This window comes from Bidens hawaiensis, unplaced genomic scaffold, assembly GCF_021521415.1.
Source record: "Bidens hawaiensis isolate Kalapana, Puna unplaced genomic scaffold, B.hawaiensis_p1.1 tig00019791_1, whole genome shotgun sequence".
NCBI classification, from domain to species: domain Eukaryota; kingdom Viridiplantae; phylum Streptophyta; class Magnoliopsida; order Asterales; family Asteraceae; genus Bidens; species Bidens hawaiensis.
Window position 1 is genome coordinate 13,595 of NW_027493002.1, and position 27,432 is coordinate 41,026.

The following is a 27,432-nucleotide window of genomic DNA, read 5'->3' on the forward strand; positions in this document are numbered from 1 at the left end:
AAAGTTGAGGGATCAAAAATAATCTCAAGATAAGTAATGTGAAAAAAATATTAAATAAGGAGATATAAGAAAAATAAGGAAATAAAAATATATCCTAAGTTGAGTTTTCATACATCAAAGAAACTCCATCCCACATGGAATGATGTAAGAAAATGGAACCACTTTACTTGGGTATAAATAAGGAAATGGAATCCATCCCACATGAAAAGTGGTAAAGAAATGGAAGCTCTTTATAAGAGATCTAATTTCCATAGTTATACTCTTTTATGATGCACCAAGTGGTCCTAGCGGAGGGTGCGTAGCACCCGACGCGCACGTGCACGGGCTCGGACGAGGACGAGGACGAGGAAGATGGCGATGGCGATGGCGAGGACGATGGCGACCGCGACGGAGAAGGGCGTTGGGCGCAATGTGGCGCACTTCGCACGCTCGCATCGCCGCTTTAAGAGCCGCCTTAGTATTTTTGGACAACAAGAATTAGACCAGAAGTGACAAGCTACAAAAGATGAAGAACTGAAAATGAAAAATAATATATATGGACCCATCGCGCTACGCGATGAGTCCAAGAAGACGACCATCGCGTACCGCGATGGGCCGTGATAACTCAGAGACACGTGTCACACTCTGGTGACACGTGGCAGCAGGGCAGGACACGTGTCATACGTGTCAGGCCACGTGGCGACACGTGGCATGATCTCAGAAAAGTACCCGTCGCGATACGCGACGGTGTTGAAAAAGGGGACCCATCGCGTACCGCGATGGGATCCAAATTTGGCTATAGATAGGAGGGAGTCACGGCTCATTTCACACACACCTACAGCCACTCTCTCACTAGAATTACACTCTCTCTACCTCGGTTTGCGTGCCGAACACCGTTTTGCTTGCCACCGACCCGACAATCATTACCTCGTAATCCGTGCCCAAATACCCGGTGTTTCCTCGAAGTGCGTGCCACCCAAAAGTAACCCGACATCCGCCTCGAAGTACGTGCACGACCCGACGATGACTACACATTGCCTCGATTTGCGTGCCAAGGAAGGTGGATCAAGAACGTCTCGATAAACATGCGTATAGAGTAGAAGTGTTGCCCGTATAAACTCAGGAATATCTAACTCCAAATACCCGTGCGAGGTAAGGGGTTCTGCCTAAGTTATTATTTTATTATTATAAATGGCTTAGACCGTAGTCGAGGGTATAGCCCGAACCTTGATTACAATTAAGTATAATATAACTTTTCTTTAAGCAAAGGTTATAGTTAAAATAATATTTCTTTAATATTAAGAAATATAGTATTCAAAGAGTATAGATAAATAATGTTTCTTCTCGAAGAAGAAACTCAGTATAGACGTTTTTTCCTGAAGAAGAAACGTAGCATATAAATGGTAAATAAAGAATGGGACTAAATGTCCAAATGTTTTATATAAACAAATGATTTTATCAAGGTTAAAGCTATACGAAATAGACTAAGGGTCTAAACCTAGATCGCTGATCTAGTTATTTATACAAAATGTTATTCTCGTACTATAGGTCCGAGGTAACAAAACAAGAAGAAGAATCAGAAAACAGGAATCAGTAAAAGAAACTGATTATAAACAGACAAGGTAAATACGCCCGAAACCTTTTATAATTAGTCTGAATGTTTGCATAGGATTTATGAATCCTTAAAACTTTGTGTACAATAATGAGAAACGGACACTCTGATTAAGAGTATACATGTGTCTGGATCCAAACATACATGGTGACTCGGCATTTCCCCGAGGTCATGCATATCATCAACATGCCTCTGAAGGTCTACGGGACTGTTCAGAGAAATGATATTGTGTATATAATTAATTGTACATGGTACTTAGGGTAATTTGATCCCATTTTAGTTGGGTGCCTAATGAGTGGTCACAAAGGTATTATTGTTGGTTTTACAAAGGTATTGAAAAGATATTTTTAGAGTCAGCGATATTCACCAGCTTTGTGTTGACGTATTTTCCCACCCATGTTACAGGGAAACAAGAAAGGTTAAAACAGACAAGCAAGAAGTAATAGAAGATTGGAGTTATAGTCATTAGATGCTATCTGGTAGCTCATATATTTTATTTGAAAATATTATAAAAAGAGTTATGTTTTTATAAAGAAATGTATTTAAAATATCAAGCGGGTATTTAAACCAGAGATTTTATTAAGTTTTCAATGTAAATATTTTAAAGACTTCCGCTATAAACCGCAACTCTGATATATTTACAAAACAGGTACCAACTATTGGTCACACGCCTAGGCCCTAAGATCGGGGTGTGACATTTCTTTCCTAATATTATTCTTTTAATTTGCTTTTGATACATTTGTTTTCTGGTCTCAGAGGCTGTGATTTTTTAGTAAGGTTCAACGTGTCGTACACGAAACCTCTTCAGCTCCTACGTCTCAAAGCTTCGTTTTTAGTAGGATTGACTTTGCTATTTAAAAGGGGGTTGCGACGCAACTTGTTGCCCGTTTGCCTGCCACTTTATTGTAATCACTTTTTAAAAAAGTTATTATATAAAAAAATAAGAAAATAATAATAACATATATAAATGTTTTCAACCAATAAGATCTTTTTTAATATAAATAATAGATAAACAGAGGGCAAGATCTTTTTTAATATAAATAATAGATAAACAAAGGGCGTGATCTAGATAACACCGGAGACCAAAATTGCACCCATAACACCCACGTTGAGAGAAGGGGGCGGTGTTTGGGGCGCTATTGGCCATAGTGTTTCCTCAATCATTGGTGCAACCATGCAAGGAATTAATAAAAGCACCAATGAAGTGAACAGCTGGGCTTGGACCCATGGTGTTCATAACAACTTAAAAGTGTAAAAGATCTCACAAACTTGATTACATTCAAGATTCTCATCAACATCTAATTCAAACTAGAGAAACATTTTGAACCTGGGTTAATAAACAAACAAACACACACAAATTAAAAAAACCCCACCACCACCCCTCCTTTCCTCTACACTTTCTGTGATTTTACAAACTTTTTTATTACTAATTTTGAATTCTGTCAATACAATCAACACTCATACGGGGCCAATCGGGTCTGACATCAGTACTACTTCGCGGTTTCTCAATATACTCCACGCTCCTTCGCGACCGCTCCATATTTCCAACTTTCTCATCATTCATTTCAAACTTCAAAGCAAAGGGTTCAAGTTCATTGATGAAATCCAAACTCTCTTTTTTGTTTGTGCTTTTTCTTGGTGTTTCGTAACAGTCGGTACTCTTTCTTCTACTAGAATGATGGTTGTGGCTGCGGGTGGTGGTTGACTGGTCAACTCTTGAATTGTTCCTCCACGGTTTTTCAATGGCGGATAGGAACTTTTTGAGGTGTTTGATGTATTCTGGAAACAGCTCTAAGTTACAGTGTTTTCCGCCTTGGATCCACAATGGTTCGTATTTCTCTTGGCACAATTCCCAAAGTTGTTTCCCGTGTGAACAATCGACCACCTCGTCAGAAGTTCCCTGCATGTATTTGACATGATGACAGTCAAAGGTCAAACCAAGAATCAGCAAGAATGAAAACGGGTCATCATTAAAGCTAGCAATTTCTGACACGACTCGTTAACACAATACGAACTTAAGCTATTTTGGGTTTAAGTAAACAGGTCATAAAAACGTGACTATACAGGTTCAACCTGCCGAGCCCATTTATCTTGTTATTTGTTAACCATGTTAAACAAGTCAGGTCGGGTCGTGTATGTCATTCGTGTTACTGAATGGATTATGTTTAAACAAGTTAAACGGGTTGTGTCGTGTAATCCGTTTATTAAACATGTTTGTGTTTGTAATTAAGTAAGTGACACATAGTTAAACGGATCATGTTCTTGTTTGGCACTCGTTTTTAATCGTGTCGTGTTATGATATGATTAAAATCATGTCTATACGGATTCAACACTCCAGCCGGTTTATCTTGTTAATCATTAACTGTGTTAAAAGGATCGAGTTGGGTCGGGTCGGGTCATCTTATGTGATTCTTGTTACTGAACTAGATATATTTAATTAACTTAAATGAATCATGTCATGTTGTAACCCATTAATCAAACATGTTTGTGTTCGTATTTAAGTAAAGGACATGTAATATTAAAGGAGTTGCGTTCATGTCTGACCCACTTAACACAACTAAACACATTTTGCCAACCATAGACTCGTCACCTAATAAACAATTATTTTACCTACTGAATCATGGTGCTAAGAAACAAATGACTAATCCTAAACAACCTTTGACTTTCTGGTAAATTTTGGACTCATTTGACCTAATATGCTGATTTTGACAAATTGACAACCCCTTTTACCAAACTATTGGTGATTATAATAAGTTAAGAAAGATAATGCTTACATGGATAACAAGAACAGGGCATTTCACTAATTGAATTTTATCGATGTTCTGCACAATACAATCAAGAATATAAAATTCACAAATCAAAAATCAAAATATAAATAAATCTATTAGAAAAATGAAATGAATTGATACCTTATATATGTCAAACCAATATTTGTGCTTAACAGGGTACATGACTCTGAGGCCCGATAATATAGGACTATGCAAAACAACAGCTCTTAATCGAGGTGAACGAGCAGCAAGATACACAGTGGGCCCACTCCCGACAGATTGACCATACAAGATGATATCTTCTTGCTTTGTGTTGTAAGTCTCTTCTAGACACTTATATGCAGCTTCAATATCTGCATATGTGTTGTGCTCACTTGGCTGCGCAAGAAACCACTTTTAGAGTCATTTTTTATACAAATTAAAAAAACCTCACAGTGGTTTAATCATTTATGTACCTTTCCAGAAGATCGGCCGTATCCTGAGTAATCATACCTGCAAAACAACACAGCAATCAAACGTTTGAATATACAATAAGGTGAGCAATAACCAAACTGTTAACCATAACCAAACACAAAACTGATGAAACAGAACCGAAATAACCAAAAACTGAACAAACTGAAAATCGGTATTGGTTTTATTATACCCTCAGTTAACCGAAATTAACCGAACCGAACCATTCACATAACATTCACAAAACCATAAGTAAATATTATTACTCCATAAACCTTTGATAAAGTATAAATTTCCCATGTTGAGATAATAAAAATTATACAAAAACACAATGATTTGAGCTAAAAAAATCCAAGATTTCACCAACAACTTCTTCAAATTATTATTATCATTTTTCATTTTAATAACTTGAAAGCAAAAAATCTAAGATATATAGTGGAAATTAATTTAACCATATTTAATAACATTAATGTTATAAGACTCCTGGATTAATTCCAATATTTTATCATCAATTTCCCCTAAATTAATTCCACAACGCAAATAAAAAAAAAATAAAAATCAAACCTTTTATGTGAGACTTAAACCCCAAATCAATAATTTAGTAACTAATAATAAAATTAGGGCACGAACGAATAATAATAATAATACTAACCCCATGAGATTAACTTTGAGATGAATACTCAAATCAATAAACAACTCATACATCTGACCAATATCCGCAGCATTCCCATGCGAATACAGCACCGTCCGAGTAGCCATCGGGTACCTTACGTACACCGCCACGATCTTATTACCCCTGCGAGTCTGAATCTTCAATACGTCGACGTTTTCCAGGTGCGGAAACTTGTCCAGCAGCAACAACCCACTTGATTTCTCGGTCACCACCTTGTAATACGGTGGATTTGGTGGGAAAAATGCCAGCTTGGCTGCCATTGATGACGTCACACCTCCCATATTGGTGTTATTATTGTTCAGTCTCTGTAAATTGAACTGGGTTTGTTGCTAATTGAAGTTTGGTTGGTGATTTGAAGGAATAGATTGGAGGAGATGATCGGAGTGAAGTGGTGGTTGCCGGAGAAGTGACGACGGGGATGATATGTTATTAATATTATTAATATTAATAATGAATTATTGGCGGTATAAAGTAAATAGTAGGAGGAAAGCTTGAACATAAAAAAAAAAAATATATATTAATAATGAATTAATATTCGTTTCTTTTAAACTTGGTTTGGGTGTGTGAGCTGTGAATTGCGATGTTTGGAATCCTCAAGTGTTAATAAAACAATTAAACAAGGGAGTCATTGAAAACTAAAATAACTATTTTCCTGTAAAAGATTCAGGCACCAATTATTTATGTTTTTTTTTCTATTAATGGAATTTAATATGTTTAATTTTTATTTTTTAAAATGATGATATTTTTGTATTTAATGCTAAATTTGGAGAGCCTCGTTGCCTTTAATCGACCTCACATTGGCTTCAGAATCTTGGTTTGGGTGTTTCCAAGAGAAACAATACCGTCGTCTGTCACTTGACAACCGTTGTGCATTCACAAGGGTATAACTCTCTAACGTAACATACGATGAGACGAAACCCGGATGAGCTCGAGATTCGAACTGACAACCTTTCAGTGTATAGCTCAAGCCAGTCATTATCATGATCCACCAAAAGTGACACAAGTCAAGATCAAACTCGGGTCTTCACTATGCACTAGAGAGTGTTTAATGGATTTGGGTGGTTATTTGAAAAATCAATTAAATTGATAAATATAATTAAAATTAAATTATTTATGGTGATATATGAAACTTTTAAAGTTAAATATCATTTTATGTTTATAGTTTATTATAGTCTGTAGTATATAACAGTTGAAATTATTTATTGTTATATGTCGTATTGATACAATAGTTTTATGCTTAGAAAGTGTTTTAAAACGGGTATTTAACTTTTAGGGGGTGTTTGGTACAGAGAAAAAGAATGGGAAGAAATGGAAATAGAAATGGGAGAGAAATGGAATTGGAGAGAAATAGAAATGGGTGGAGAATTGACAATCATTTCCTTTGTTTGGTACAATAGAGAAATGGGTGGAGAAACGGGAGCAGAGACGTGATTAGGGTTCCGCCTCGGCATCATCATGGTGGAGAAATGGTGGCTCAGAGACGCGTCGCAACACCGCGAACGGAGTAGAGCGTCATCATCATCGCCGCGCAACATCAACACCGCGATTTAGGGTTCCGCCTCGCAACACCGCCTCGCGATTTAGGGTTTCGTTTTGGCTCAGAGACGCGAACGGACGTGGCTGCGGCGTCGGCCGCCGTGCCGGACGTCGGCATCATCATCACCATCGCCGGTCGGAGCATCATCATCATCATACGCGAACGGAGTAGAGCAGAGACGTGATTTAGAAGCAGAGAGAATTCCATTTCTCTTCCAAATGGAGAGAATTGGATTTCTCTACTTTTTGCCTACACCCAATTCTCAGAGAAAACCAATTCTCCGCCCAATTCTCCGCCTAATTCTCCCAAACAAGAGAAACCTAATTCTCCACCCTCAAATCTCTCTACCAAACACCCCCTTAAAAGGATCTTTTGTTTTTTTTTTTTTTGAATAAAGAAAAAACTTTTTTTCTCGTAATTATCCTTCACATACAACTAATAACTTGTAAAAAGTGAGATTTTATTGTTTTTCCTTTTTTAGTTTAATGTGAAGATATATTTTAGGTATATGATAATGAGAATAGGAAAAATAATTAATAATTGGTTAAGTGATAAAATTAAAAGAATGAAAGATATTTAATCAAAGCAATGAAAGATATTTAATTAGGTTAAAGTGATAAGTATCATACACCCACTTGGTGTCTTGGTGTAAAAGTATCTTAGGTTTATTTTAGATGTTTATGACAAATTATAATTTATAGGCATAGAAGTAGATGTATGTGTGAAAAGATAATAATAAAAAATAGTTATTTTAACAAAGTTTTTTCCATTGTAACCGGATATCTCAATGGTCCAGCTCGTTTGCTATGTGCCGTAAGGGGTGTTTGGTACAGAGAATGGAATTGTAGAGAAATGGAATAGAGAAATAGAATTGCAGAGAAAGGGAATTGGTCTGGAGAATGAGAATTGACTGTTCTGTTTGGTAGTACAGAGATTTCAGTAGAGAAATATAGCTGAGAATCATTTCTCTTGTTTGGTACATAGGAAATAAACAGAGAATTATATCAACTTTATCATTAGCACAAGTATTTTTTTCATAACAAATATTTATTAAAAAATAAAAAACATATAAAAAGATGCATAAATTCCAACCAAAATATGCATTGATCAAGCCAATTCACATACAAAACATAGTTTTTAAGCAAAAAACATCAACCATAGTTAAAACCAATTCACATACAAAACATACTTCAACCATACACAACTATCCCATTGAACCATCGGTATACAACTCGACCATCTCAATTTTCTCTTCTATTGTCAACGCAAGAAAAGAACGTCCTAGATCCACATCTTTACCAATCAAATGAGCTGCTTTGAACCATTTTTTCGTAGTGATACCTGGTAAAGCTTTCAACTCATCACTAACCTTTTCATAGATTTCACGAGCCTCCATACCTTCTTTGCTAAGTTGTTCACCCACCATCTCCCCAAATCGAAGCAAAACTTCCTTGATATCTTTGCAAGACTCTCGATATATCTCATCTGCATCCGTGCTTCTACCTCTTTTGCGCGTGCTTATCTAACACATCAACAATATCTTGCTGGTATATTTTTGTATGTCCTTTTCTCACCTTCATAAATTTTATCATTTAACCAATTAATTCATATAAACAATATTAAGTAAATTATATAAAAAGTAACACTTACAGCCATTATTCCAGCTTCATTGACAAGATTTCTTATATCTGCCCCAGAGTACCCAACAGTGCGAAAAACCAACTGTATATAAAATAAACTTACAAAACTTAAACCTAAAATAAAAAAAAAATAAAAAAAATTCCAAGCAATTACCTCTCCAAAATCAACATCTTCAGCAAGCTGTTTCCTTGTACTATGAACACCAAAAATTTGAACTCTTTGATTTGCATCGGGTAAACCTATGTACAATCGGCGATCGATACGTCCAGTATGAACGAATTTTAGATCCAATTCATCCGGTCTATTTGTAGCACAGATGAATATAACTGCTTGTCTTAATGAAAATCTATCAACCCAAGTTTTCACCTTTCTAAAATTCATACAAAATAGCATATATCAAAACAAATCCAAAAAAAATAAAAGGTAATCATTAAATTTAAGAAACTAACTCTCCATAAAGCTGAGAGATTAATGCATCAAATGTTGATTTCCTTCTTGGATCTTTTCTTGCGTGTCTGCCAGCAATCGCATCAATCTCATCTACAAATATAAAAGCAGGGGCCTGCAAATAAAATAAAAAACTTAGTATTACCCTAACTCATCATAAAATGATTATTAAAATTAAAAATCTATAAAACATTTTACATTTCGTCTTGCAACCGAAAACATTTGATTAATTCTCGCAGCGCCACTTTTTTCACTATCTGTGAACTCTGCACCTGAAGCAAAAATAAATGGCATCCCGCTCTCCTTTGCTAGTGTTCTTGCAAATAGTGTTTTTCCTGTTCCCGGAGGTCCTGATAAAAGTACTCCCTGGCACATGTGAGTAAAAAACTTTATTATATAATACACTTGTACAGTTATGGTTGTGTTTTCAAATTAGGCCTGTAAGTGAACCAAACGAACATGAATTACGCTGTCCATGTATGTTCATCTTCGTTCGTTAAACTTTAAACAAACAGACGGTCGAGCACACGAGTGTTCAAGTTCGTTCATATATAGTATAAATGAACGGTTCACGGCTGGTTCACGAACGTAAACGGACATAACTGTACATAGATGAACGAATATAATTGAGCAAACACCAATTAAAAGTAAATGCTAACAATAACCTGTCGTTTGCTAAATGGAAAAAAAAAGAGTTGTCCATGTTCGTGTGTTTACTAATGAAACGAACTTCCTGCCGAACAAATGACTGAACGTTCAGTTCATTTGCAGGCCTATTTCAAATATTTGATCATACCGAATATGGGCAAGCAGGACAGCATGTGAATACAACTTTAAAATCTTTCAAAAAAGAACTTGTATTTTTACAAATCAAAATGATAAATTAAATGATGAAACTAACAAATTAATACACACATACAAGAAATGAGAATTATGTTTGAAAGACAGTGGTGTGATTAGGTGAGATAAAAAGGCTTCAATTTTAACCTACAGAAAGAAGACAATTCAAATTTTCAGGTTTATATGTACCCAAAACCAATTACCTAAAATCATTTTACAAACATAATTTGTATCATTTACTCATGTTACAACTTTATGTATCAAGTAAGAATGAAAAGTACCTGGGTCATGGGTAATATACTGAAACCCCATATATAAAATGGCTTTCATCCTTGGTTCAAATAGATATACAGAGAAACTGATACGAAGATGAAGAAATCGTAGTTATAAAGAACATGTTAATGTGACGGAAGAGTGAAGGAGCAGAAGCAAGCAAAATCGTAAAGTAGGGTTTCAAAAATCAAAGATATGTTGTTAAAGAAGAAGGAGAGGATGGAAGAATCATACCTAGCAGATCGATGGAGGAAACCCTGGAATGGGACTGAGAAATGAGACCCCAGAAATCCAATTCTCCGCTTTTTTTAGAGAAACAAAATCAGAGAAATGGAAATGGTTTATTTCCATTTCCCACCTCTTTCTTTCCTAACAAACAAGAGAATTCTTTCCAATTCCATTTCTCACCCCTCAATTCCCTCTATCAAACACCCCCTAAAGGATTTAATCATTCAGTTTAATCAATTGCGTATACTAGGTTTTAAAAAAAGAGCTTATTTAATTTTGTGTTTGGAACATCCATATTTGTTTATTTTTTTCATGGTTTTCTTTAGAAGCTTTTTTATAATTTTTTTTGTCAACCATAAAATTTGATCAATCTTCATTTAGAAAGATAAAAGTCTTATATAACACATTTGCCATTTGATTCATTTTTACATAGTTTTTTTTTCTATGATTATATTTTAAAATGATTATAATAAAATATTTTATATGTTGTTTAAATTAGTCCAACGAGTAAAGTAATCGATTCGAATCATTTGATAACGCATTAATATTTTTTTTTTAAATATTGTTCATACATGTATAGTTTTATATCATAATGTGAGGTCTATTAGAGATCAGAATTTGTTGAAGTAACATTAAGATCTTTCTTTTTCATCCGTTCAAAAAGTAAAAAAAGGTTAACCGAACATCTTTCGGTTTTTAAGTTACAATCATAGATACTATGTTTTCTATTTGTTTCTTAAACATTTTTTTAAAAAAGTGTTTTATTACCATTGGTTTGCTAAATTCTTGATATTAAAGCTCTTCTTTTTAAATACATGATCCACCAGGTATATATAAAATGATTTAGAATCTCAATTTACTCAAATTGTTCTGATAGCACGATCACGCAAAAACTGGAAGACTTAGTTTGAAATTGACGCCAAATCTGAGCTCTCGTGGGCCTGCTTACTTCAATGTTTTGGGATATGATCCAACGTTTTTTGGTTTTTTTTTTCAATAACATGTTAACAACCAATTTAGTACACTTTTACACGTGTAAAGACCAGAGACTTTAGGTATAATAACCGTTTATCGTACATTGCATATGCGAGTACGCTCAATGTATATGCAAATTACGCTCAAGGTTAAATTGTTAAAATCCAATTAATTACAATGAAGAGACATTTCATTTTTTACAATCCAATATATTATAGGGATCCATAACGTAACGTTGGAGGGTTGTTTTTATATTTTTAATATTTTCTGAACAACGTAACGTTGCATGTTGGTGTTGGTGATTGTGATTATAAAATAAAGAAAGGAGTTAATGTGGTTTAAGGAAAGAATTAATAAAGTTCATCGAGGGGAAGTGGGCAAGGGACATTTGCCATGGCTGGTGTGTGTGGGGGTTTTTGGGGCGGAGGAAAAGGTGGATGGCAAAAACAGGAGCCACGTGAACACTTCATTCTCATAATTATTTTAACTTTTAATACCAAATATATGTTCTTTTCAAATTGTTGAGGGTCTCGGGAGGTACGGACTCCTATTCTCCTACGATCTTACGATATAGGTAAGTTTTACATGTGTATGGCTTTCAAACTATACGGTAATATCATCACCATGTCATGTATGTAAGATGTATTGATTCTAGAAATGTTGGAGAACGAGTAAGTAATGCCCATGGACAAACAAATCACTAGCAACATCTAACCACAAATACCATAAAACTTTTTGTTTTTCTAATTTAAAATAACTAAACAATTAAAAATAATTAAAATAAAAAATATTACATACTTGAAACCCGGAAAAATAAAATACGACAATTCAAACCAAAAAGTTAATGTAAGAAAATTTAAACTAAACGATGTTTTTTCACGTTCATGTCAAACGATTTTTTATGAATGCTCGATGATATTGTCGTGTCTTTCTCTTTAGCTTGATCACTGAGATATTTGAAAATATTGTATGATAGTATCATTTGAGAAATTAATTATTGAGGATTCAAGTGAATAAAAATGGGGGAAGATTTGAGAAAATAAAAATAGTGAGGTTGGTGGTATTTATTTGTCATATAATGTATAATAAATCAATCATTAGTTCATTTAATTATTCAATCACATAAAATAATTAACTTTATAAGGTAAAGCTTTATCATAAAACGAAGTCATACAACCTACTCATATGGAGTACGGTAATATTATCATGTAATTTGAAAACCATATATCCTACTTATATAAGTGCCCCGTCCCTTATTTATCATATTTCTCAAACCCTATCGTTAAAGTATTGTTATGAGTTAGATTTTACCTTTATTTGTTTGGTTAAATTTCGCAATCGTAGTTCGTTGAATGTTAAGAACTGTTTTTGTTTTTTTAACAGTTGTTAGGAACTGTTTTATAATACTAGTAAATTAAATGTTATTTTTTTAACAAAAAACTACAATTCAAAATATAAGTACATTATGATCTATATTTAATACCTAACCATTAAACCCATGATCAACTGTGACGGGGAGGTAGGGAGGTCAATCGTCTTAGGTTCGATCATCCTAGAGGCCCGAAAATTTTAAATAAATAAATAAATAAATATTTATAAGAAAAAACTGTATTAGACCCGATCCAAAATTTTGTATAAACAACAGCCAATAAGGCAGAACCAAAATCCAAATAATATACAATACTCGATTACTTTTTATATGTGAGTTATCGGATTTATATTTTACTTAAGACCCGAATTTATACTCGCCTTTGGCCCAAATATTTTTAAAAATTTTTTGGAGACGGCCTTGATTTAAGCCACGAATCAAACTAAACAAGTTCAAAAGAGGAAAATTAATAAAACTAATAATCATTGTTTAATCATGGGTCCAGATATATACTTAGGTCTTAAACATAGCATAATCCAACTGATCATCTATCTAATGGTTATAAAGAGAAATTATGCACAAGTCAGTTGTGGGCATGAGACAAAAGTTCATATAAATATCTCATCTTTAGGCATACAATGTTAGATGTTGATATTAATGTGAAAAGGCCTTATATTGATAGACTGAAACATATGTTATGTAATACATATTAGAGAGATTCGGTTTCCTATAATATAATTTGAATTTTGTACTTATTGATTTATAAATTTCCATGCTAATTACTTGTCTTTATTTTGTTTGATCTTGGTCTATTGTTATGTCTTGATCTTAGTCTTTTCTTTAGTATATGTAACATACTAACAACATATTGTGAATAAAATATTTAAGTTGGTTTGATAAACTTATTAATCCCTAGATCTGTGATGGTTTGACGCCTTACATATTAAGATACTCAATTCTCATATAATGTAACGTTCAAACTTGAAGTTAAAGTTAGGTTAAAGTTTAACTTCTTGATGGTTCGTTTCAACATTGCATGACATGTGCAAAAGGAACACAGATACATGTAATATGAGTATGTATATGAGTATGAAGTTTAGCCCCTATGGGTGTTTTGAAGTTTTTCATAATTTTTAAGGGGTGGAACATTTGTTTTGACATTGCTAGTATTTGCCTAAAAACTTTTGGGTTAACTATTTTTTATTTTTTTAAAAATAGTTTCTATATGAAAGACTAGTACAAGAAAAAAGAAAAAAAAGAACTTCTAAACTAAGTTATTGCTAATTTTACTAAATTACCCTATGAATGATGTAGAGGTGGGTAAAAAACCCGGTTCCGGACCTGACCCGCGGCTATGAACCAGGTTTCGGTTTTTCGGAGAAATCAGACTTTGACCCGGACCGGGACATGCTGAAACAGGTTCCACCTTTACCCGGTCAAAACCCGGACCTGACTCAAACAAAATTCGATACCAACCTAGCAAAACTAGTAAAAAATCCGACCATGCACATAACTACTTCCTACCTGACCCACTTGTTGACTTTTGTTACCCAAACCTGAAATCAATTCCTACCTTGTTCTGATTTATGAAAAAAACCGGTTTACCCACATGAAGAAATAATGATGTGATCTAGACATAAAATTGGACCTAAAGCGAGTTGCAAACTATAAATGGGCCTGGTCAACTGGGCTTTAATTATCTTGTTTTAAAACATGTTCTCCCTCTGATTTTGGTCATGGGCTTACGCATATTCTACTAGGCCCATCATATGATCTTAATTCTTATACTAAACGTAGGTCTGGGGCTCTGGGCCTGACTTTGATATGTGTTTCTTGTATCTTGAAGCCCACATCAACTTAATTTTGGGCGAATGGTCTAAATCAGTTTACCAAGTCAACCTTGATATGCTTTATTACAATTTACAATGCTGGTGAGTGTGTGGGCTCAACTATTAAAGATTTAAATCAGTTTACTAAGTCAACAGAGAATTATGACAAATGTGACCACTGCACAGCACTATAACCATCCAACTTGATATGAATAAAAGCATAAAAACCATATTATAATAAATAAAATAAATACACAAATGAGAGTTAAAGGGAAGTCTCCTATGTATATTTTAAGCACAAAACATTCATATGATACAAACATGTTACAGTTACCCATACAAATATTTGGATTAAACATAAAAGATGCACAAAGATGAGAGGACAAACTTTTAAGTTGGATGAATTGTGTTTAAAAGACAAGTCTACCTCTATTAACACATATACATTATGCATTAGCATTTATAAAACTCTTAAAATCAGGTGTCTTAATTTACTCTTATCTCATGTTTTATATATATTATAGATATATATAATATATATAAATATAAATAATAGTTTGATTAGTATATTAAATTAAGAGCAAGTTAAAGCTAAGGACATGATTGAACCAAGAAGTCTATATAAAGCCAAACAAGCACATACCATTTTGCTCATCCAATATTTCTCTTCTTAATTTAATTTCTTCTTTGATCATAAATCAAGAAACATGTCTCTAAGTGGTACTTTGGTTAAGCAAACTACCATCAAGTCCGATGGTGATGTGTTCCACGAAATCTTTAGACACAGACCACACCACATATCCGAAATGAGCCCCAGCAATATTAAAGGTTGTAATTTGCACGAAGGTGAATGGGGAACGGTTGGATCTGTTCTTGTCTGGGACTTTTTTCATGGTAAGTCACGTTTTTTTCAACTGTTATCTGTCACTAAAAGTTAAAATCGCTATGTTTTATAGTGTTTTTTTAATAGTATGTTTTTGTGACGTGTTAATTAGATGGGAAGCACAAAGTGGCTAAGGAAGTGATTGAGGTGATCGACGAGGAGAAAAAGTCTGTGTGCTTCAAGGTGATTGGGGGCGATATATTGGAGGCTTACAAAACCTTCTTGATCACGGTTCATGTGGACACACACGGTGAAGAGAACGTGGTGACGTGGACTTTCCATTACGAGAAGGTGAATGAGAATATTGGTGAGCCAGATAGTTTGATGGAGTTCTGTCTCAATGTCACTAAGGATATTGAGACACATCATCTTCCCAAGAGCAACTGAAAGTAAAAACTAAATCTGGAAAGCTACTGGAGCTACTATATTTTTATATGCATCCTTATTCTAGATTCACAAACTTGCATATCACTGGTGGATTTGAGCCAACATCAACCTAACATTTTTACCATCGGGCCTCGCTTTCGGATCATCGCTTGTACAAAAGCAAGCAATCTTAAGAACAAGAAGCATTTGTTCTTCATACCCGCTGCCCAGCAAACTCGGGTCAATCGCTTGTTGTGGATCCTCACCCGTCATCACATTCCTCATCCACTTCACCAAACTTATCTCAGAAGTCCTCTGAAAAAACTCATCCGACGGAAGCCTTCCCATCACCAAAGTGGCCAACAACACCCCGAAACTATAAATATCACATTTATCCGTAAACTTCATCGTTAAATGATATTCAGGCGCGATGTATCCCAAAGTTCCAGCAACATTGGAACTCGTCATGTGCGTGTCAGCATCCGGGATCGATTTTGCCAGCCCAAAATCAGCTATACGGGCTTCCATGTCATCATCAATAAGAACATTGGCAGGCTTCAAATCTCTATGAACTATACGAGGAGTATGGCTCATGTGAAGATACTCTAGCCCGGCTGCCACTCCTAGCGCGATCTTGTGTCGGGCCAACCAATCCAACACTCGGGTCCCATCTTTAACTTGTTGTAAAATATCCTGTAAACTTCCATTGTTCATGAACTCGTAAACAAGGTAATGACAATTTGGTCGGGAAACATGCGCTAGTAACGGAAGCAAGTTTCGGTGTCTGATCTGACCGACGGTTTGGATTTCCGACTTGATTTGTCTCATCTTTCTATTGAGAAGCTTTGTATCTTCATCAGTAAGCTCATCAGCATCTTTTGGAGGCTGTACAACCTTCTTAATTGCAATTGTTTTAATCTTGCATTCGGGTAACTCACGTTTGTAAACTTCACCACAACCTCCTTTCCCAATAATTTGAAGTGATGCAACTTCCTCATCTTTCTCCAAAAACGCGAGTTCTTCCGCCTTAATCTGTTGACTCAATATCGTCGGGCCAAAATCATTCTTTCGGCCCTTAATAGCATTCAGAATCAACTTAAACAGGACCGACACGATCACCCCGCATATAATTCCTGCTAGTGCCCCAACCGAAAACCCGAGGATCCAACGAATGATTTTCTTTACTTTGTTTTTATGTTGTTGTTTATGCACCGGCCCACCAGCAGGCCCTGGGGCCGATGCAATACTATTACTATTATTATTACTAGACTCGGCGAAAATATAACGTTTTGGAACAAGTTTGTTACTCCCCATTGGAGATTCCAATTGGTTCATATCCGGTACCGGACCTTCCAGGAAGCTATTACCGGAGATATTAAAGAACCGAAGGTTGCGAAACGACCGCAACGAGGCGGGTACTTTCCCGGTGAACATATTATTATCCAGGGAGAGTTTTTCAAGGTTCGGGAAATACTTCAAGAAGTTAAGATCACCAGAAAACTTATTAGACGACAGATCAAGTATCCGAAGCCGAACAAGGGAAGATAATCCGGTGGGTACTTCACCGGAAAACTTATTATTCCGAAGGTTTAAAACTTAAAGTTTCCGGCAATTGGATATTTGTGTTGGTATTTGGTTAACTAGACGGTTGTTGGGTAACGAGAGTTCTTTAAGCTCTGATAGTTTTCCGATGGCCGGAGATATTGAGCCTTTTAAGCGGCGGTGTTTGAAGACAATACGTGTGACACGTAGCACGGTGGTGCCGTTGGAGAGTCTGCGTTCACAGAATATTCCGGCGGCGTTGCAAATGCTGGTGGAGCCGGTGGAGATGCCGATGCCTAAGGCGTTGTGGATTGATAGCATGGAATCATAGTCGGTGGGTAGGAGGGTTAAGCGGGATTGGGTTAATATTATGAGAGTTAAGAGGTGGAGGAGAATGAGGTTGAAGACGGTGGCCATTATCGGTGATAATGGAGATGTGATGGTTTAGTGAAGAAGTATAAATATATAAAATATGACAAGGTTTGATTTGGTTTATAATAAGAGTGTTGGTGTTTGTCAGACTTGTGGAAAATTGAAGTGTGGAGACTTGCCGTGAGGAAAAGTTGATGATGTGTAAGGATTCAAAGACTTAGATTTTTTTTTTTATTGTTCAAAAGTTAAACATGGTAAGTTTCCTGCAGCTTGATGCACTTATAATTCCCAGCTTGCCCTTGCTTTATTGCAAATTAACGATTCTACTACTTGTTGTCCAAGGGGACGAGATTTTTTTTTTGTCTAACTTATAACGTGCCAACTAGGGTGAGTAATAACTAATAACCGAACTGGATTATGCACACCTCTAGTCTTAGCTTCCAAATCATTTTGTTATTGATTTGTTTGAAGAAAATAGTATATGTGAGGTATGTCGTGGTTTCAAGGGAATGATATGGATGATGAATGAAGTGGACCATGGATTGATGGAATGAAGTGAATAATTACCATTCATTTGTCTGGTTTTGTTAACATATTATAAATTGAATGAATTATAGATGACAAACATACCCTATCTCCAATAGTTACCATTCATTTGTCTTGTATGTCGTGGTTTCGAAGGAATGGTATGGACGATGGTTGTTGTGGCGGTAGCAACGGTGGTAATGGTCAAACATGGGCAGTGGTGGTGGTGATGGTGGCGACAATGGTGGCACCTTTGTTGTGACATCGTTACTGGTGCGCGGCGATGGTGACAGTTTTGGGGGTGGCGGTGGTGGTGGTCATGTGTGTTGAGAAAAGTAACGTGAGAGAAATTGAATGGAAAAAAAAGCATGAGGTACGAATTAATGTTTTTGATTAAATGAGATTTCTTGTGAAGTGTTTAGTTCATTCATCGACCAACTAAAAATCATTTTTTTTCTCACAATAATCTATTACATTATGTCTATCATTCTTATGTACCAAACACTACCCAACCATCACAAATAATTCATTAGAAGGTTATAGCTTCGAATTTTTTTTTCTTACTATATTCAACTCTTATACCAATTTAAAACATTTAAAAGTTATTATGATCATTAATTATTACTATTTTGCATTGTAATTTTCTTCATATAAATATAAACCCAAAGTGTTCAATAATCGTAATACAAGCTATGATCAATAAAGTGCAAGATATGAACTGATTAATGGACCCGACTTACTTTATGACTAGCAGTACATTTCAAGTGCTAGTTTCGGCTAGGTTGTTATATATGTAAGAAAACTAAATCACACAAAGCGTGTGGCATGTGCTTGAAATTGAATTAAATCTTTTCACACTCACGTTGATGGCAAACATCCCTCGATGGAGGATCATTATCAGGTTCCACGAAGTATATATCATACATAACACAACTTCATTTATCTATTGGCAAAAGAAAATGTTAAAAAGAAATAATCCTAACTACGACATGTTGATAAATAACCGTTCCAACGTCACATTTGAGTGGTGGCGGTCTTAAGTCAACGTGTATATTTTCCAACGGTTTGCAACTAACGCATGGTTAACTCAGTTAGCATGTTGCTTATGTGGCACGTTTAGTGGACAGTTGGAAAAAATACACATTTAGCCAGGACTGTTATTTGCCAATAAGGTATATTTTGATTTTTTTTAAAAGTGGTGTGTATTTCAAATATTTGATTACAAGGGGTGTCAGGTATTATTATTAATCACAAGAGATGTTTTCGGGGTTAGTATTGAAGAATAAGGGAACAATAGGGGTGTAAGAGAGATCCGACTTGTAAACCACTTATTCGCCACTAACAGTTGCAATTTAACTCTTATTCGCACTAGCAATGACAATTTAACTCTTATTCACCACTAGCAGTGACAATTAACTCTTACTCTGACATAAAGCTTTCCGTTCTCTTATTACTCTCTTATTCGCCAATAATAACCCCCAAAACCCTTCTTGTGATTAAAATAATACCCAACACCCCTTGTGATCAAATGTTTAAAATAAGCCCCACTTCTAAATCTTTTTTCACATACTTTGGATTATTTAAAACCAATTTTATTAGAAAGAAACAAATGATTATTAACGTTGGCGTGCCACGTAAACGTAGATTAACATATGGATAACTTCGTTAGTTGAGAACCGTTGGTAAAAAATACACCTTTAGTTGGGATCACCACTAGCCTAGAGTTAAATTAAGACTGTTATTTGCCAATATAACATATAGTTAAAATTATTTAAAACCAATATTCCATGTTCAAAATCGATACAAACTACAACATTTATTGTGAGAGACATCATGATACAAAGGTGTTGGTATTAAAAATCATTCTTTAATTTTTTGTGGCATGAATACGAACACTGTTTACTAGTTATAGACAACCAAAGTGAACATTTTGTGATGAAAACATAAGATCTTTTAGAACAGTTAAATTTAAACTTTGATGTCTTTTAGAACCGTTAAATTTAAACTTTGATGTCACACAGTCATTTTCCGTACAACATCTAAATTCAGATGATCAACCATCGTCTTCTGTTCATTAGAACATTTTTAATGGCTCCTAGTTATGACGTTTTAGGGCTGAAAACACCAGGGAACACTTGCCCCCCCCCCCCCCCCTGCCATTTGGGGGGTTGGGGGGGTCCAACTCATCAGGAGAGTGGCCTTCACCATAGCTAGTGAGATATGAGAACTACAAGCAATTTAGGTATGCACCTTTAATCAATTAATGCGTTCTTGAATGATATGGATGATGTTCTTGAACCCACATGTGTAAACACATTTTCGAGTCAATACAATCATCAAATGTATAGCTTGTCATATTCTCACACGACCAAACATGCACAACCTCTTGAATCACTACTCAACTGGGAAATTACCCCGTAAAATTGACTACCTTGGTTTAAGAGACACTACACAAACACTTGATCCCAACGCACAATCCTCAGTTTTTTCCTATCTTGTCAAAACTCAAGTCGACCGTCAAACTTCTCACAACCACTACATTCAAGCATCTTTGATTCAATTCTAGTTTTACCTCTACTAAAAAGGTTACCTAATACCACAACCCAAATCACGATAATATCTATAAAGGACAAAGTAAATTTAGATTATTTAACACGGTTCAATATCAACATCAGATAATGAAATATATTACTAACATATAAAAATAAATCAACCAAAACCAATCCATACGGCATCCATGTCATTCACACCCCATTTGTAATGAGGGACAAAACAATCAACATTCAACAGCCTTATTATTATGAAAGCAAAGCACCGAAATTATGAGGTCAAGGTCCACTGAAATTATGAAGTCAAGGTCTCCCGTTTACTCGGTCTATGACTATATTACCCTTCTTGCTTTAAATTAAATACTCTACTCCTACCACACATATATATCTAAATAAATTATAGTAATATTCTTGTTTCTTTTCTTGAAGTATCAGTTTTATCTTATTTGAAACTTTTCATATAATAATGAGCACCAAAAATGCATCAATGAAGTGATGAACCACTATATCCAATACACATAAGAGTATCAGTTTTTTTTTTCCTACTTTGTGTTAATGAACATTTTTAACAAATTCGTATATACGTTTCAAGTGATTTCGATTTTGCTGTCCCATTTTCTTATTCTACATGTATTAAAGATTTTGTACTGTATTGTAATATATTGTGCTTGTTACCAAACCCTGCACGGTTAATGTAAGGACTAGGGTAGCACTTCAAAGTTCAAATGAGTAACCTTCCAAGTTCATGATGTGAGATGTTTTCTCATTTAGTTGGATCACGATGCAAAGTTGCAAACTACAATCACAAGAAACCCGTTATAGGGTCTATGGGCTTGAAGCCCAATGGGTATCCTGACCCTCAAATAAGTCAAGACCCATTGTGAACCATATGTAGGTGTAAATAGCATGAAGTGTGCTATAGGAAGGACTAAGGAGGAAAGAAATAACCGAGTGTTATTTTCTTTTCATTCCCTCTTTCGCCCATCACAACCACCTAGTATCACCACCAATGTCGCCATCCACCACCACCCACTACCATCACCACCACCACCTACCATAAGCAGTCACCTCCGTCACTCACCACCATTTTTATTTTATTCTTCGTCTTTTTTGTCTATCAAACATACAACACAAAATAATGATTAATTTCATTCTCACATGATAACCAAACATCTCAATGGAATGACAATGATGAATATTATTCAGTGTCCATTCCATTAATTATGTTGCCTTAATCAATTCATCGTTAATTCCATTACCTCATACCAAACAAACCGTTACCATTTGAAAAAAAGATAATTGTTACTTTACTTAAAAAAACCAACTATTTAGGGTTAGTTTAATTATAAAAACAAATTTAGTTAAAATAAAAGGACTAAACCCTAAAAAGTTAAGTAGAGTATAAAGATACAAACCCTGTCTTCGACTTCCATTTCTCCGGATGATGGAAACCCTAGGTCAACGAGCAACGGCAAACACTTCAGTTCCAGATGAAATAATCGAAGAGATCCTACTCCGACTCCCCGTCAAATCCATACTCCGTTTCCGATCACTCTCCAAACCATGGCTCACCCGCATCAACCATCCATCATTCACCAAACGCCACCTCACTCGCGCCCATCGCACCGCCTTTTTCATTGCCGCTTGCAATTACTTCACTCGCAATCGCCACTTTCTATCCGCAGCCACTGACGGTGGACCCGTCACTCATCTCATCACACTCGACGGCCCTTGTTATAATTATCCTCATGATCTTACCGAAGCTGAACATTTGAACGGCTTAGTATTTTTTACTCACCTCAACTACTTCATGGGCGCTCACGTCAATCACGCTTTCCTCATTAACCCTAGCACGCGTAACATTCTAAAGCTCCCCGATCCTGATGCTGTCACGAATATTGAAACGTGTTACTTTTTTGGGTTCGACGAGTCTAGAAACGAACATAAGGTTTTGCTCATGAGGAAAGAGCTTAAATCGGTTATGATTTTCTCCACGTCAACTCATGCATGGAGAACGATCCATGCAGAGCTCCCGATTGGTTTTTGTTGGGATCGATTTTGCGTCGATTTTTTCAGCCAAAGTGTTTGTGTTAATAGCGTAGTACATCGAATGCTTGAAGACTCGCTTGAAATTTTGGCATTTGACTTACGAACAGAGAAGTTTTCGATAATTAAGCCGCCTCAAGGTGTTTTGTGCTATGACTTTAAAGGTGAAATATATCCTCTATACATCATTAAAGTCAATGACTGTATTGCAGTTTGTTGTTATGATGAAGTGACGGAAACCGAAATGCATATCTGGATATTACAAGACTATGAAAACCGTGTTTGGGTCAGACAAGTCATAAATATCCCCGAGCCTTCGAATGATCAGCAAGAATTTCCTTTCCCTGTAGCTTCTGTTAATATGGACGAGATTATCTTTTATCCGTGCAAGTTATCCAGGAATGTGGTGAGTGTACCGACTTATAACAAGAAGAATAGATGTTTGAAATCATTACAATTCACTTCGGGTCATCAATTTCATTTGCCAAATTTGAAGTTCGATCAGATCAGGTGTTATGTTGAAAGCATGGTGCCTCTATAGGGAACAAAACAAGACGTTATGATCAAATACAGTTCTATCAGATCAGGTGTTATGTTGCTATTTTTCTTTTGGTCTCTCTTTGATGTGTGTTCTACTTCTTATGGAGTTTCAATTTTCAAATTGTGCTTTACATGTCAAACCTTTTGTATCGTGTGTTTCGAAACAAGTTTTGCTAAACTGTAAAACAAACAGTTTTAATTTGTGTTATATTCTACAAGGATTATCTGTATACTTTTCTACAAAAATTATAAATATGCAGTGCTGCTCATAAAAGCAAATCCTTTCTCTCAAACTGAGTGGAAGGAAACCAGTCTTCTGATTTTTATGAACTAGTTATATTAATTTCAATAATCTTACTGATTAAAGATGTAATATAACTTAAACTTGAGTTTATATATTTAAAAGCAATAAAGAAAAGAGACTTGTTTTTCTAACTAGTCAAGCTTGTTTGTCATTTATTAAAAGAAGTCATTATAGTTATCTACATCATAAAGTTATCTGTGCACTCTTACCATACTGACATGGGAAATTGTTGGAGAAATTACTCAAATGTCTTGAGTTGAGCCTGACTTTGCTCTTGATCTCCATACAACCAGGCTAGTCCTTTGTTGACTCAGCTTTGTTGCCTATTTGCTATTTTGAAATTGTTCAAGCCACTCTTCGACAAAGAATGTGTCGCCAATTGAGCCATCTGCTCTAAATTCAGAATGCCAGTTTTACTACCTGCTTCCGGTGGAGCATTATCTTTATTAGGATTGATTTCTTTGTCTTTATTATGAATGGACAAAGCAGCAGGTAATGCTCCCGTTATTAACCCGTGTGGCTTCATACGACTTGTTTGGGGGCAGTATTGGTGATGTATGTTCCCCTTAGTTTGATGTATGTTCTTATGGATCTTCTGTTGTTAAATAGTGCCTTAGAATCTTGTTTTGCTAAACCATACACTAGACTGTTTCAAATCCGTGTTATGTTTCAAAAGGTTACAAAGATTCTGAAATATTAAATATGCATTTCAAAAGCTAGCCCAGTTCTAGATTTGTTGTGGAAAAGGTCATTAATTTGGCATAAGATTTCCATTTTTGTTCGCCAAAGTCCATAGTCAGCTACGGACTTATGTTGTTGAGATTGGAGCCATGGGACTGGATATAAACGAAACATCGAGTGTCACTGTAATATATTTTGAAGTGACTCCAATTAGAAAGTCACTAGCTGATCTAATGGGGGGTGTCCCCTCCAAAGCAATTCAGCCTCGATTCCCATCCCCCGACGATCTCAGCTTCATTTTCCCACCCCTTCCATCGTTTTCAGATTCGATCATGATGTTTCTGTTACTCGTTTTTTGTGTGTTTTAATACTATTTTAATCTGACCTTCAATGACTTTTTATATATCTTGTATCACCTATTCATTATTTCGGTTATCACTCAGTTTATTTGAGTAAGAGTTTGATTATTACTTTCTAGTTTTTAATATAGTGATTTTAAATTGTGGTTTTCTTAATTATTACCTGAAATTTCAGATATCAAGAGGGCCCCGAAATTATTAAGAGTTTTAAACCCTGAGCATTCGATTGATGCTCTAGGCTTTTCCCTAAGGCTTATTTCCGAGCGTATGATTTGTGCTCAAGGCTTATTTCCGATCCAAAGACCCCTCTGGTCCATATATTTTCAAACACAAATGTATAAAACAATTATCATCCAAATTGATTGCAAATGCCGTTTGTAATGGATAATCAGAGATAAAGAGTACATGAGATTCTTAAATGAATTACTAAAGGACAAAATATTAATATGATATAAAACATGTTACATATTTCCATACAAACATTTGGATAGAAGATTAAAGAGGTAAGATGAATAAAATGATACAATTTTGACATAAAACTTGACATGGATAGCAATTAACGCGGGTGGTATGTTTCATCGTTTTCTTGCATCCTTGTTTGCATATAGCGATTTATCGGTCAACATTTTTCTAGCATCTCTACTACTAGGCCTCTCTGTCGGATTATCAAGTGTACAAGAGCAAGCAAAATCAAGAACAAGAAACATTTGTTCTTCATACCCGTTTCCCCTCAATTTCGGATCGATCACTTGTTTTGGATCCTTACAGTTTCTCATCCACATAATCAAACCCATCTCATAAGTGCTCCTGAAAGACTCATCGGACGGAAACTTTCCCGTCACTAAAGCTGCCAACACCACCCCAAAACTATAAACATCACACTTTTCGTTTATTTCCTTCATTTCAAAATTCTCAGGTGCGATGTATCCTAGTGTTCCAACAACACCGGAAGGCTCAACATGCGTGTCAAAATCCGGCATCCATATTGCAGCCCCAAAATCGGCTATATGGGCTTCCATGTCATCGTCAAGAAGAACATTGGCTGGCTTTAAATCTCTATGAACTATACATGGATTATGTTCCAAGTGAAGATACTCGAGCCCCATGGCTACTCCTACTGCGATCTTGTGTCTAGCCGGTCAATCTAATTCGCGTCTACCATCTTTAACTTGTTGTAATATATCCTGTAAACTCCCATTTTTCATGAATTCAAAAACTAGGTAATGACTAAATGGCCGGGGAGGCGGGGAACATAAGCTAGTAATGGAACTAAGTTACGGTGTCTGATTCGTCCGACGGTAAAGATTTCTTTTCTGATTTGCTTAATTTTTTGATCGGTAACCGTTGTATATGAATCAGTGAGCTTTGCAAAGTCTTTTGGAATCTCTAATACCTTCTTTATTGCAATCGTTTTGACTTTGCTTGCTTGTAATTCGGTTTTGTAGACTACTCCACATGCGCCTTTTCCGATGATTGGAAGCGACGCTACTCCGTCACCTTTCTTCAAGAACGCCAAGTCTTCAGGTGTTATCAAGTTACTAAAGGTGATCAAGCCTAAATCGTTCTTTTGTATGAGTTTATAAAAATCTCTCTGTTTCGCTTTCTTTTTGCGTTGAATAATATTCAGAACCGGACTAACGAGGAGGAAAAAGAAGAGAGAGATGATGGCCATTGACGTGGAAATTAAGATTGACCTCCAATCACAATATTATTGTTTGTTGAAATAGTGGAAAATTTAAGTATATTGTCTGAAGAAATTACAAAGAACATAATGGAAAATGACGAAAGAAAATTGACGATATGATAATGATGATGATGATGATAGGACGAGAAAACATAATGGAAAATTTACGTGTGAAAAATTGACGATGATGGGACTAATGAAATGGTGAAGAAATTACGAAGAACATAATAGAAAATGATTGAAGAAAAGGAAAAACACGGACATACGGAATGGAGGAAAGATAACGTGGGACCTAAGTGTAACTAAGCCAAAGTTGATTGAAGGACTAAAATGAAAATATCTAAAAGTTGGATTACACTCCCGTGTTAGGGCTATATAAGAATGGCGACATCAAAAATTAGCCGGACCGTATGATCATGTCAATAATTTTGTAACGACCCGCTATAGAGGTTGAGCCAACAGCCCAACACTACCATTTTTTGACAGCTTGTTGTTAACAACACGACTTAATATTTAGGCTTATCCGGGGTAAGCATGCGTGTGTTGACCTCACTGGGGTGTCCCCGTTGGTGGGGCTGAGAGACAGTGGCTTCGTACCGGGACATGCGGTTTTGAGAGCGGAGTCTAGGAAGGTTGCTAAGCATGAGACATTGTGTTTGGAGAATCAGCACGTGTTCATTCCATTTGCCTTCGACACTTTTGGATCCCTAGCTCCCGAGGCGGTTCGCTTCTTGGAGCGGGTGCAGAAGGTGGTCCACAGTGACTCGCAGAGCCCGAGGAACCAAGGATTTATATTTAGTAGAATAGGCTTTGCGATTCAAAAGGGGATAGTGGCGCAACTTGTTGCTCGCTTACCCATTATCCAGATGTAGTTCGTTTTGTGTTATATATAAAAGGATCAATATTTTCTCATTACCCCTTCATTTATACCCGTCTTTGTTAAAAAAAAAATGAAATTGC

At 35.8% G+C, this 27,432-nt stretch overlaps 3 protein-coding genes and 3 pseudogenes across 4 annotated transcripts; 2 read left to right on the forward strand and 4 right to left on the reverse strand.

Annotated features, from left to right (window-relative positions):
- Nucleotides 1-2,691: 2,691 nt before the first annotated feature.
- On the reverse strand, nucleotides 2,692-5,808 carry LOC143559217 (uncharacterized). 2 transcript variants are annotated; one of them, XR_013139899.1, is made up of 6 exons: nucleotides 5,462-5,808; nucleotides 4,815-4,851; nucleotides 4,501-4,737; nucleotides 4,366-4,413; nucleotides 2,960-3,491; nucleotides 2,692-2,918 (listed from the first exon to the last, which is right to left on the reverse strand). XR_013139899.1 is itself a non-coding variant. In XM_077047868.1 (5 exons), exons 1-5 carry the CDS (start codon nucleotides 5,761-5,763, stop codon nucleotides 3,018-3,020), a joined length of 1,098 nt encoding a protein of 365 aa, XP_076903983.1. In that variant the 5' UTR covers nucleotides 5,764-5,808; the 3' UTR covers nucleotides 2,692-3,017. The 2 variants fall into 2 exon arrangements, 1 of the variants encoding a protein (XP_076903983.1); XM_077047868.1 differs by having other exon boundaries at nucleotides 2,692-3,491.
- A 2,710-nt stretch (nucleotides 5,809-8,518) lies between these two features.
- On the reverse strand, nucleotides 8,519-9,041 carry LOC143559226 (ATP-dependent zinc metalloprotease FTSH 12, chloroplastic pseudogene; annotated as a pseudogene).
- Nucleotides 9,042-15,306: 6,265 nt separating this feature from the next.
- Nucleotides 15,307-15,902, forward strand: LOC143559219 (kirola-like). Its single transcript, XM_077047869.1, has 2 exons — nucleotides 15,307-15,515; nucleotides 15,617-15,902. Exons 1-2 carry the CDS (start codon nucleotides 15,329-15,331, stop codon nucleotides 15,889-15,891), a joined length of 462 nt encoding a protein of 153 aa, XP_076903984.1. The 5' UTR covers nucleotides 15,307-15,328; the 3' UTR covers nucleotides 15,892-15,902.
- On the reverse strand, nucleotides 15,901-17,966 carry LOC143559218 (leucine-rich repeat receptor-like serine/threonine/tyrosine-protein kinase SOBIR1 pseudogene; annotated as a pseudogene).
- A 4,336-nt stretch (nucleotides 17,967-22,302) lies between these two features.
- On the forward strand, nucleotides 22,303-23,445 carry LOC143559210 (putative F-box protein At3g10240). Its single transcript, XM_077047865.1, has one exon. It carries the CDS (start codon nucleotides 22,303-22,305, stop codon nucleotides 23,443-23,445), a length of 1,143 nt encoding a protein of 380 aa, XP_076903980.1.
- A 363-nt stretch (nucleotides 23,446-23,808) lies between these two features.
- On the reverse strand, nucleotides 23,809-26,460 carry LOC143559211 (leucine-rich repeat receptor-like serine/threonine/tyrosine-protein kinase SOBIR1 pseudogene; annotated as a pseudogene).
- Between the last annotated feature and the right edge of the window lie 972 nt (nucleotides 26,461-27,432).